This window comes from Clarias gariepinus, chromosome 5 (genome assembly GCF_024256425.1).
Source record: "Clarias gariepinus isolate MV-2021 ecotype Netherlands chromosome 5, CGAR_prim_01v2, whole genome shotgun sequence".
NCBI classification, from domain to species: Eukaryota; Metazoa; Chordata; class Actinopteri; order Siluriformes; family Clariidae; genus Clarias; species Clarias gariepinus.
This window is the reverse complement of record NC_071104.1, coordinates 29,245,814-29,257,675: the sequence shown is the minus strand read 5'-3', so window position 1 is coordinate 29,257,675 and position 11,862 is coordinate 29,245,814. Positions and strand designations below refer to the sequence as shown.

At 36.3% G+C, this 11,862-nt stretch overlaps 1 protein-coding gene across 1 annotated transcript; it reads left to right on the top strand.

The window, feature by feature from the left end:
* Window positions 1-1,451: 1,451 nt before the first annotated feature.
* Window positions 1,452-11,687, top strand: plcd4b (phospholipase C, delta 4b). Its single transcript, XM_053497021.1, has 16 exons — window positions 1,452-1,586; window positions 2,608-2,648; window positions 2,770-2,928; window positions 3,882-4,110; window positions 4,258-4,387; window positions 4,698-4,929; window positions 5,263-5,464; window positions 6,123-6,267; window positions 6,370-6,522; window positions 7,111-7,251; window positions 7,974-8,130; window positions 8,587-8,703; window positions 10,022-10,200; window positions 10,285-10,417; window positions 10,597-10,746; window positions 10,855-11,687. Exons 2-16 carry the CDS (start codon window positions 2,627-2,629, stop codon window positions 10,944-10,946), a joined length of 2,241 nt encoding a protein of 746 aa, XP_053352996.1. The 5' UTR covers window positions 1,452-1,586; window positions 2,608-2,626; the 3' UTR covers window positions 10,947-11,687.
* The last annotated feature ends 175 nt before the right edge of the window (window positions 11,688-11,862 follow it).

Genomic DNA, 11,862 nt, shown 5'->3' with positions numbered 1-11,862 from the left:
ACCCAAAGGAAACCCACCAAGCACAGGGAGAACATGCACACACAGACCCGCGGCGGGAATCGAACCCGGGCCATGGAGGTGTAAGGCGATAGTGCTAACCACTAAGCCACCATCCTGCCCTGCACACCCCTTATTATACTTATTTTCCCTGTTCCCACCACTTTTCAACCAATCTGCTCTTTCTAAATTTAAATGTATATGCAAGACCAAAGAAAGCAGGAAAGGGGGATTTTCCAGGAGCTGGGAGTAAACCTGTGGCTTAGCTGATTAATTGATTTAAGAAGGAAGTTTTTACACCCTAGTGGTATGATGTAAATTGGTTCTGTCACTGTACTGTCACTTATTATTCAATATCGCTGCATGGTGGCTTAGTGTTAGCACTGTCGCCAGGGTAGAGGTTTGATTCCCACCTCGGGTCTGTGTGCATGGAGTTTGCTAGTTCCCCTCTTTCTCATTTGGTTTCCTCTGGGTACTTCACAAGACTATGCACACATATACAGTATTCAGATACTTATTTACTTAGCTATTCCACCTACTGGCATGTTTTGGGGAAGTGGGGAAATAAACAGACACAGGATCAAACCCAGAAGCCTGAAGTTAAGTTGTTGCAGTCCTAACAGCTGTGCATTGTCCCTTCCCAGTAAAGTGCTACCTTTTTATATTTACATTTAAATTTACATTTAAAACCTTCATCATGCTACTATTGTAAGAAAAGATATTTTACATATTTTAGTATATTACAATGAATAAATTAGTAACCTTCTAAAATGTAAATAGCTAAAGGAAAATTTACCCTCATTGACAAAATAGTAATAGAGCACTATAAAATTTCAGTTATGCACAATACAGTAGAAAAGTGGTAGATTAGAGGTTGAGGAATAGAGGCATTAGTTGCCATTATGACTACTATTTCCCTTCCCTTTCCCCTTCTTTCAGCCCTTTTCTATGACCTGGCAGGATACAAATTTTTGTTAAAGCAAAGAAATTCTAGGTAAGAATGATGTTTTATTAATATATAAGAAATATGTATGCGATACTTGCTTGTCCTCAGCCCTTTGTTTTGCCTACATTTTTGTGCACACTGCATAGTTAAACTTTAGGTTGGAAAGTTTGGTTGATTGTTCTAAAATAGAACAAGAAATTTGGAACATTTTTGTTCTCCACCTGTGCTTTCATGGCATGACTATAACTCTATTCCCACTAGATGTCAGTGAATCTCCTTAATTATATAAATGTAAACAACCAGCATTATACTTGCTGCACCATAACGACCAAAGCATGGCCTATTTGAATTTTAAAAGATATGGTTAGTAACACAGTAGTAATGCATGCTGAATTACAGGCAGAAAAACTGATGACTCAGTGATGAGTATGTGGGAGTGGTGAGGATGGAGTCTGTAGGGAAAGGAGGAGGGATGAAGGGATGAAGACAGACTGCAGAGAGAGGAAAGCGTCACTGGGAACACTTAGCACTCTCAGTCCTCAGTGTATGGGTGTGTGTGCAGTCAGACAGGCTTTCCTTTGTGTTTTTGGCTTACTTTTACTCTTGAACACCTAACTGGATAAAAACGGTGCTTTTACATTGGGTGAGTGCTTTTTTTTTTTTTTTTTTCTTCATTTAAGCTGTTTGTCTTTGACTTCTTTTTGTTAGGATAAAAATATCAGCAATAAATTTCAGTCTGTCATTAGATGTATGAGGAAAGTCTACATGGGAACAGTTTTTGATTACAGGTTACTGTAGACACAGTATACTAGCATTCAGTGTCAGTTTACAATATTTAGGTCACACTGGAAAGCTTCTGCAAATGGATTACTTGTCTCCCTGTTTAAAACCTCTTGAGAACCTCATATGAGGACATGGCATTTTCTCCCAGCTTCATTGTTTATATTCATGTACCACATTCATATGAGAACTGTTAGGTTTAATTATTTTGCCAAACTTCTTTCTGGTTGAAGACATTGATTAAATGTATAGTTTTCAGCTATGAATAAAGAGAAACTGTTAGTAGAAATTGCAACGTACACAACAGTAGAGTCCAGGTCTTAGGAGGTTTTAAGAGATATATTTAGCCTGAGCTTATGACTCTGCACTCTTGTGCTTGCTATACTAACTAGACAGGACCTTACATTGGTTTCATTTTTAATTCTAGACAAATTCAGATGTAATTCTTGTAATATTTTGTTCAGGACAGAATATTAGTGAAAACAATATGTGTACGTGTGCGTTGTAGCGTATGAAACAAGAAGACAAGTCTTCCTGCAAGGTTTTTTCTTTTTTATCATCTTGATTTAAAAAGATCACAAAAAAATAACAACATATGGTTGTAAACATACACCATACTTTTTTTACTGAGTATGGTGCATGCTCATTCTCAATGAATTCTTCATGTTCATGAATGCTTTTGTGCTAGGCAGTCAGTCCGAGGGTTACATAAACTTAATATAAATTCATAAATAAATAATCAGGAGTAATTCACATGTTAAAGCTATGATTGTGTCCTCATGCCAACCATGTAGTCATAGTACATTAATTTTACCAATTTTCCAACGAGCTTCTGAATTTACATTCTACATATAAAAGTCAATAATATTAGTCAATGTCCACAGATACTTCATATTTGGGGAAATGGAATGTCCGCAAGAAGACTGTAAGTTGGTTCCACCAAAGGTTTCATTCTATTTCCTTTTTAATATTATTAACCCAATAACATAAGTAACATGAACTGTCAAATGTGCATTATGGACATATTTTATTCTACACTCTTTCAGGTGTTCAAAGTAATGCCAATCTTGAAATCATGAAGGCCGGAAGTGTTCTGAGGAAAGCAAAATCTCGTATGTGGAAAGGACACCGTCACTACAAGTTGCAGGATGATGGCAAGACTGTCATGTACAAATCCAGCTGGGCTATAAACTCTTATTCAACTTGTAGGTACTCCAGCCAGGAAGGCTATTATCAATATGCATGCGAAAAAACATCATGGATTACTCCTGGGCAGCACGGTGGCTTAGTAGTTAGTACTGTTGCCTTGCATCTCCAGGCTCTGTTTTCGAATTCAGGGTTTCTTCCAAGTACTCTGGTTTCCTCCTCACAGTTCAAAGACATGCAGATTAGGCTAATTGGCTTTCAGAAATGCCGATGGATTGGCACCCAGTCCACGATGTACCCCTGCCTCGTGCCCCAAGTTTCCTGGGATAGGCTTCAGGCCCCCACGATCCTGTATACAAGATTAAGGGGTATAGACGATAAGTGAGAGTGTTACTCCTGTATTCATACAGACTGATGTAGAGTACTTACATATAATTAAAATATGGCATGTCATAGCAAGTAGTAATGGTAATTAATGATGTGTAGGTGTCAGTAACGCCCTAAGTTCAAATAATTAACAACATTTAATAACATAACAACATTTAATTTATGTTAATGTTATTTACTTATTTTTTAACTCGTGAATGGAACAAATATTGACTACTGCATATGAATGTAGTTGACTATTAGTCAAATATCTGTTAGCATATGTTAAATAACTTTTTACCTTATCACTACTTATGAAATGCATTTAGTAACACTAAAAATAGAAATTTCTGCCCCCACCCCTTAAATCTTAATTTAATCTCTAGTTACAACGCATTGTACTGTAAACTGTAGACTGTAATTTCAGACTGTACCATTTTACCGGGAACTTCCTGACACCTAGAACAATGTATGTTTCATTGCTGCAGTTATGCATGCATGCTACAGTATAAGCAGTGAAAGTTGGTTGAGGAAGATTGTGAATTCTTTCAAACTGACACTGTTAAATCCTTGAGAAATAGATCTTGATCTGCTTGGTTCACTTTACTTAGCCAAATGAATCAATATAAATGCATTATTCCCCCAGTCTCTGTAGGTGATGTGGAGGCAGTGCGAGAGGGCCATCAGTCTGAAGTGTTCCTCAGTACGCCAGAAGAATTCCCCCCAGAATGCTGCTTCACCCTGGTGTTTCGAGGCCGTCGCGGGAACCTGGACCTTGTTGCCTCATCACCTGAGGAGGCCCAGGCTTGGATTCAGGGCATGCAAATGCTTATAGAGAACCTGCAAAACATGGATGAGTGTGAAAGACTTGACCAGTATCTTTTTATATACATCTGATGCCTATCTCTTTTCGATATGTTCAGCAGAGGTTTAGTCATTTAGAATTTGCACTGCGCCAAATCAAGAATGATCAGAATATGAATATGATAAAATTATTTTCCTTGAATCACCTCTCTATTCAGATGGGTCTCTGATTTGTTTATGACAGCTGACAAAAACAAAGATGGAAGGATAAGTTTTAAGGAAGTAAAAAGGCTGCTGAAGCTTATGAACTTGGACATGAACGAGCTCCATGCAAATGCTCTTTTCACGGTGAGAAGATGTGGAATGATTGAAATGTATTTCTGTTTAATCATGCATAATAAAGAATATAACCTTGTATAATATTAATAGGTCATAACTACTGAGACTTTCATATAGAGTGAAATACATCATTTATACCACAGCGCTGTTGAGTTCTTGATTTTGATTAGTGAAAAGTTGTTAATTTATTTTTTATGCTTATTACAGCAGCTCTGACAATGGTGCCAGCTGTGATTTGGTTATGAAGGTTCTAATATAATATAAGGATGATTTTCTATATTTCTCTTTCCTTTTCTGTCCTTTACTCCTCTTGACACAGATGTCTGATGTGAGCCAGACAGGCATGCTAGATGCTGAAGAATTTTTCCACTTCTATAAGATGCTTACGCAGAGGACTGAAATTATAGAGTTATTCCAGGAATACTCCAGTGATGGACAGGTGCTTTCCCACTGTGACCTGGAGGAGTTTCTGAGAGAGGAACAGCTGGAGGGCGAGAGAAGTCAAGAACATGCACTTAAATTGATCCAGCAATATGAACCGTCAAATACTGGTAGTGTCCCCTTAGGGCATCTTAGTTTTAATATTTGCATGACTTGCTTTAGGAATGTAAATGAATGAAAATACATAAAATTACTAGAGAAATATATAGTGCTTATAAAAAAACATATAGAACCAGTTAGCCAGACATTTGGAGTCTGTAACATATACAGTAATGCTAAGCACTGCCAATGTCTGAGCTTGGAGCAGTCAACACTATTGTTTTCTCATTCATTAAGTCAGAACACTTTATAATGCATTTAGCTGAAGTACTATGGATTTTGTTGGACTTATGTTAAAAGTTTATTCAAATTTTTTTTTTTTTTTTGTTTGTTTGTTTTTTAAGCTAAATCCCACCAGGTCTTGTCGGTTGATGGATTTCTGATGTACCTGACATCTGCTGAATGCTCCATCTTCAACTCAGAACACAAGCACCTATATCAAGATATGACCCAGCCTCTTAATCATTACTTCATCTCGTCCTCACACAACACATACCTTTTGGATGACCAACTGAAAGGAAGAAGCAGTGTGGAAGCATACATTAAGTAAAATCCACACCTTCACTATTGCATGCTGATTACAATTACAAATAGTAAATTAGTAGTAAATAGCTCTGGGAAGGACTTTTTTCATACTTAGTGTAAAAGTGCCTAGTCAGTCACGGGGCAGCAACGCAATGCATGGAATCACCCAGATACAGGAAAAATGTGATCTCAGTAACCTTTACCATGGCTCCTGTGGGAACAGATTTTTTAAAACTGAACAGTGTTTTTGTTCAGGATTCTGGGATGCTTTTCTGCTCACAATTGTTTTGAAAAGTGATCATATAGCTTTTCTTTTCCTCTTTCCCTTTAACAATGGGGCTATAGAACAGCCATTTATCAAAACTTTTTTTTTCTCACCATTCTATATAAAATTTTGAGAATGTTGTGTGTGAAATCTAAGAGAAGTTTCTAAAATACTCAAACCAGTTCATTTAATAACACCAACTATATCAGTATTATTGAGATCTGCCATTTACATTTTGGTCTTTTATGTGACCTTTACCTACATGGTTTAATGCATTGCGCCATGTAACTGTATGAATGAGCAGGTAGGCAGGTGTTTTTGTTATAATAGTAAATGAGTGTATTATAAAAGTTTAATGAAATTAAATGAAATTAAACCAGTCCTGTTTTGAAAGAGCTGGTTTCCTCTATATAGGGCTCTAAAACGAGGCTGTCGCTGTGTGGAGGTGGACTGCTGGGATGGCCCTAATGAAGAACCTATTGTTTACCATGGACACACTTTTACATCCAAGATTCTGTTCAAAGATGTCATCTCCACAGTGGCGAAATACGCCTTTGAGGTGATTTGGGGATTCAGTCAAATCATGAATATGCTTTGACAATTATACAAGCTAAGTAATTAGTATTGTTTTATAATGTATTAATCTACCATTTCATTTTAGGCATCAGAATACCCACTCATTTTGTCAATTGAAAACCACTGCAGCATTGAACAACAGACAATCATAGCTGAGCTCATGAAGAATATCCTTGGTGATATGCTGCTAAAGACTACAGTAGATGGAAAAGTGCCCAGTATGCTGCCATCACCAGAGGTGAGCTAGGGTTCAGCATCTTTTACCACAGTAACCTAGTGTGTTTTTTTACTAATTGGTAGTAAAACATCTTATGTAAGTTTTATCCAGGCATTGGTGACATAAATTCCAGAAATAATGTATTGGTCTGACATAAAGTATTAATGTTGGGGTTGAAGTCACAGTATTTCTGCCATGAATACGTGTTATGTAAATTAACATAAAACAGATTTTATGAATACAATCTAGATTTTATGAACACAGTGTACTAAAGCCCATTGTAAGCTCACCCATGGGTTTATGCATACTTTGACAACAGAGGTTTTCAGAGGGCATCATATCAGTATCAGTTATCAAACAATCACTGGCTTCCATTGAAAAGGAAAAGGGCATGTTTTAATGTTCTAATGTACCATAATGGATTTTTGCAACATTAAGAATTCAAAGACCTTGACCTAGAAAGCAGTTATGCCTACAAGAGCTCTGGCATGGAAAGGTTTTCTGTCTTAAATAAATAAATATTTGTTGTGATAATGTCCCAACAATCAGTTTCTTTGGGCTTACGAAATAACTTTATTGTACAAATGTACAATGTTTATTGTTTTTCAGGAACTTAAGGGGAAAATCTTGTTGAAAGGAAAAAAGATTGGTGAACTGGAGGAGTGCTTAGATGTTGACCATCTAGAAAGCAGTGATGCAAGTGATGAAGATAAAGCTGTGGACAAGGACAATCAGCCAACAGAGAGCAGGGTAGATAAATCTGCACACTATCATTGTAAGGTTTATGGGTTTTTTCAAACTTTAGTTAGATATTGCAAAAAATCATATTCATACAGGGAGTGTGAAAAGGGTTTAGGTTTTGTATTTCCTATCTCTTCAGCTGGACACATACCCACACTGGTTGCATATTCAAGCTGTTTGACAATAGATTTTATAGATTTAAGTATTATATGGGTACAGGTACAATCTGGTACAGATTGAGGACACAGCTATAAAAGGGTTGAACACTGAACTGTCACACAGTGGCCACCTAATAGCTCCTCAACCCCGCTACTGTGGAGTTTTTGTATGTGATCCTCATGTCCACTTGGGTTTTATCCCACCTCCAACAAAACGTCAATATATGGAGTTTGACCTCATTAGGGGCAGTGATAGCTCAGCAGGTTAAAGCTCTGTCCAAAAACTCACTTCCTCATAAATACAAATTTAAGGAAGAAATTCTTGGTTTAAATTATCAATCCATACCTAAAAGTGTATCAAACACTAGATAACATTCATGAATATTGGTTTGGACATTTCTATACGAAACTGAGACCGTACACAGTGCAAGCACAGATCTGAGCAGAAGTGGCCGTTTCTGTTTCTGACAATCCAGGATCCTAACTCATAACCTTCTGCTCACTAGTACAGAAATTCTGAGCCACCAATGTTAATGATGTTTAACATGAAAATGTTGTGTTGCTGTTCATCAGAAATCAAAGGAAAATCTATCCAAGGAACTTTCAGACCTTGTCATATACTGCAAGAATGTTAGTTTCAACAGCTTTGAACACTCGTGTGTGTCGAACAAGCCTTATGAGATGTCCTCCTTCTCTGAGTCCAAAGCCCGCAAACTTATTAAAGAAGCTGGTAGGATATATTAAAAAATATTTAAGTGTTTTTGTGCTACTTTTATCTTTTTTTTAAAAAGAATGTTTGTGTTATTTATAAAATAATTCCATTTAATTACTATATTATATTATATTGTTCATGTAGAAACAATAATTAAACAGGAGTTGCGAGGTATCCTGATGTGCTGAATATGTAATAAATATGGTTTTAAAAAAATAAGTTTTTTTTTCTCTGCAATGTAATTGAAGCCTTGAACCCATGAAGTGCCTACGGAAAGTTTTCAGTTCATTTTAAGTTTTCCACATTTGTTACATTTCATCTTAAAATAGAAGTAAAAACAGATGTTTGAAGTGTTTTGTTAATTTTTTTTTGTTAACTGAAACATTCCATCTACATAAGTATTGTATTCTAAAATTTATTCTAAGATGACAATTATCTTACAAATCAAGTGATCACATTTGTCTGTTGCACCAGGAGCGGACTTTATTCAGCACAACATAAGGCATCTAAGCAGAGTATATCCGAGTGGCCTGCGGACAGACTCTTCAAATTATTGCCCCCATGACATGTGGAATGTGGGATGCCAAATTGGTATGACTTCATTCTAAAATAAGCAGACATTGATATTTATCTAAAGTCACATTGATTATTTTCCAATAACATCCAGAAATGTTTTTCTCCTCTTATACCACTGCCAACATTACCAATTCTTTATTTATTTTTTATTCCTTGAAGAATGACATACTGCCTGGCCAAAAAAATTAGTGTTTGGATTTAAATAAGTAAATACATATGAGCCTTTAATTGAATAACTACTACAGTGATTAATATGTTTCAGCTGCAACAATGTTTCAACCCTAACTGACGCAGTGAGTATTTTCTTTATATACCATGTCAGGAGATGCATCCAATGGTCAAGGACAAGATGTTACTATGTATCAGAAGGGTCAAATTAGTGGCCTGTGTCAAGCAAAGAAAACTACCAACGTAATTGCTGAAATCATTGTAATTGTAGATCTTTTAGCACATTACTGAAACTGGAAGGGTAGTGCTGAACTATCACCTTCATGAACCATAAACAGCTGTGTGGTCAAGTGATAGACTTTAACATTGGGACGATGAAAAAAGGTCATGTGATTTGATGAGTCCAGATTAACCATATTCCAGAGCGATGGGTGTGTCACAGTAAGAGTCATAGCACATTGCGTCAACATGATGTGGCAATATAAAGTCACCTGATCACCTGAATATGCTGAATGACCAGGTTATCACATCAAATAGAGTTCTTTTCCCTGATGGCACAGACATATTACAAGATGACAATGTTACAATTCATGTGGCTCAAATTGTTAAAGAGTGGTTCTGGGAGCAGGAGGAGTCATTTTCGCAAAGTCTGACTGAGTGTGATTGACTCGATAAGAGAGTGATTTGACTCTCCACTCGGCAATACAAGACCTAAGACAAAAAAAGAATAATACAAATCTGGAATAAATAGTGGCGTTGTATAAAGTTGTAACAAAACATCATTCTGGCAAATCTGCTGTAATCAAAGCTAAAGTTGGTCCAATGAATGTGTGAATTTTTTGGCCAGGCAATTTTTTTATGTTTATTGTTGTGGAATGTTTGCAAATTCACTTACATAATAACATCTAAGGTTTTTACAGGTTGTGCTGTGCTGACCTCTTTCATTTTTGTCTTGAAGTTAATGACATTAAATTTAGCTTATGTTCCTCATTATAAAGACATTTTCATGTTGGAAAGCTTATTGGAACAGCTTTGACTGTCACAATGTGCTCTCACTGTAGACTCCCTAAAAAAACTCAACATTTATTGTTTTCCAATTTATGTAACTTGCACATAACCAACAGCATAATATTATGGATTAAACTGTAATGTGTCTAATCCACAGTGGCCTTGAATGTTCAGACAGCAGGGCTAGAGATGGATCTTAATGATGGGCTCTTCCGGCAGAATGACCAGTGTGGATACGTTTTGAAACCGGAGATCTTGCGGAAAAGCGAACAATGTTTCGACCCTGAGAGGCCCATCGATCGGGAGGATTACTGTCCTTGGAGTCTTACTATCCAGGCACTAAAGCACTTACTAATTTACTAGTGTAAAAATGTTGACTGGATATGAAAAGTATGTGAAAAATCTGTGCGTTGCTTTTAGGTAATAAGCGGCCAACAGCTTCCTAAAGTAAGCAAAAAAGAGTGGTCCATTGTGGACCCTTTGGTAAGGGTGGAGATCTATGGTGTACCGCTTGACCAGACGCAGCAGGAGACCAAACACATTGAGAATAATGGTATGGGTAAAAAAAGTAATGTTTATGATGATTAAATGTACTGCATGAAGAAAATTAGCTGTGTTTTGTTATTGCTTGAAACTATTTATAGAACCTGCAGTTGTGTAAAAGTTTTGATTAGATTTATGTCTCAGAGATCGTATTAGCTCAGTTACCTTCTGCATCTTTCCTTTGCACAGGATTCAACCCATATTGGAATGAAACATTACAGTTTGTGGTACATACACCAGAGCTGGCATTAGTACGGTTTGTTGTGGAAGACCACGACAAGACATCCAAGAATGATTTTATAGGGCAATACACACTCCCTTTCTCCTGCATTCAACCAGGTGAGTATAATTAATTCTATTCAAAATAATACAATTCTAAATATGCTACACATTATTAAGTATCAAATAAAAATTAAGAAAATAAAGTGATGGTCCTTCTTTTTTCAGGATATCGTCATATACATCTTTTATCAAAAGATGGCACTATTATTTGCCCATCATCTTTGTTTGTGCATATTAAAATTGAAAAGGCATCGTAGGCATCTTTATGGAATACACAAAGTTATATGGTAAAATATGGCAAATGCATTAACCCACTGGAAGGCAGTTTATTTAAAACAAATAAATATTATAATAATAATTTTTAAAAAATCTTCAGGGTTGCACGAGATTACCATTTTTGCCCTATGTAGCTGCTCTTTAAAGTAAATAAAATGTACAAAACCAAAGAAACTGTTGCATTTAGCAGTTAAGCGTCATTAAACTTGTCTTGAGGTAAAGACTGAAATATGCAGTGTAATGTATAAACACCAGTGCCTCTTGTTATATTGTGGGAAGCATTTGCTGGCATCCTTTTTGTCCAGGTGTCCCTTTTAAAGGAATAGTCACTAAAAGTCAATACAATATTTTACATTCATCACCTAGGTTGAACACTTTAATCCTGATGGGAGTGGTCTATTCTAGGATGTATCTTCTCTCATATTGGTATAACAAGAATGAAATGATGTAAACCATAGGTGATGGCCTTCAGAATCAGGTGTCAACTCAGTAAAACAATTATTGGGGATTTTAAAAATGTTAAATGTTAAAAAGTGCTCTTACCGTTAGAATACCAACTGATGGGGGAAAATGGCATTCAGTGCTTCAGTACAGTTCCAGTAGAATTAATGTCAGTAGGCACTGATGCTGTTTTGAAGGCTTATAAATGGTCCAAGACCTTACTTAAATAACTTTGTGTTGAGCAATGTCTGTACACTATGTCTGTCTGTTCTTCATTCTCACCTAATAAAAGATATTCACTCAAGTATATTGTATCTGTGGAATTGCAAAAATATTTTTCAAATGTGAATATAATTTTGGATAAACATAAGACCATTAGTCACAAATACTGCAGCATTAGAGAGAACAAAAAAACAAGACAAAGGCATAAACATGCTGTCGGACTTCAAAGGAAAC

Bases quoted from the DNA above. Each gene is read 5' to 3' on its own strand.
- plcd4b (XM_053497021.1), top strand. From the start codon at position 2,627: ATGGAATGTCCGCAAGAAGACT. The intron at 4,111-4,257 runs GTATCTTTTTAT...CTCTCTATTCAG, and splicing joins GAGTGTGAAAGACTTGACCA to ATGGGTCTCTGATTTGTTTA. The intron at 8,131-8,586 runs GTAGGATATATT...CTGTTGCACCAG, and splicing joins CAAACTTATTAAAGAAGCTG to GAGCGGACTTTATTCAGCAC.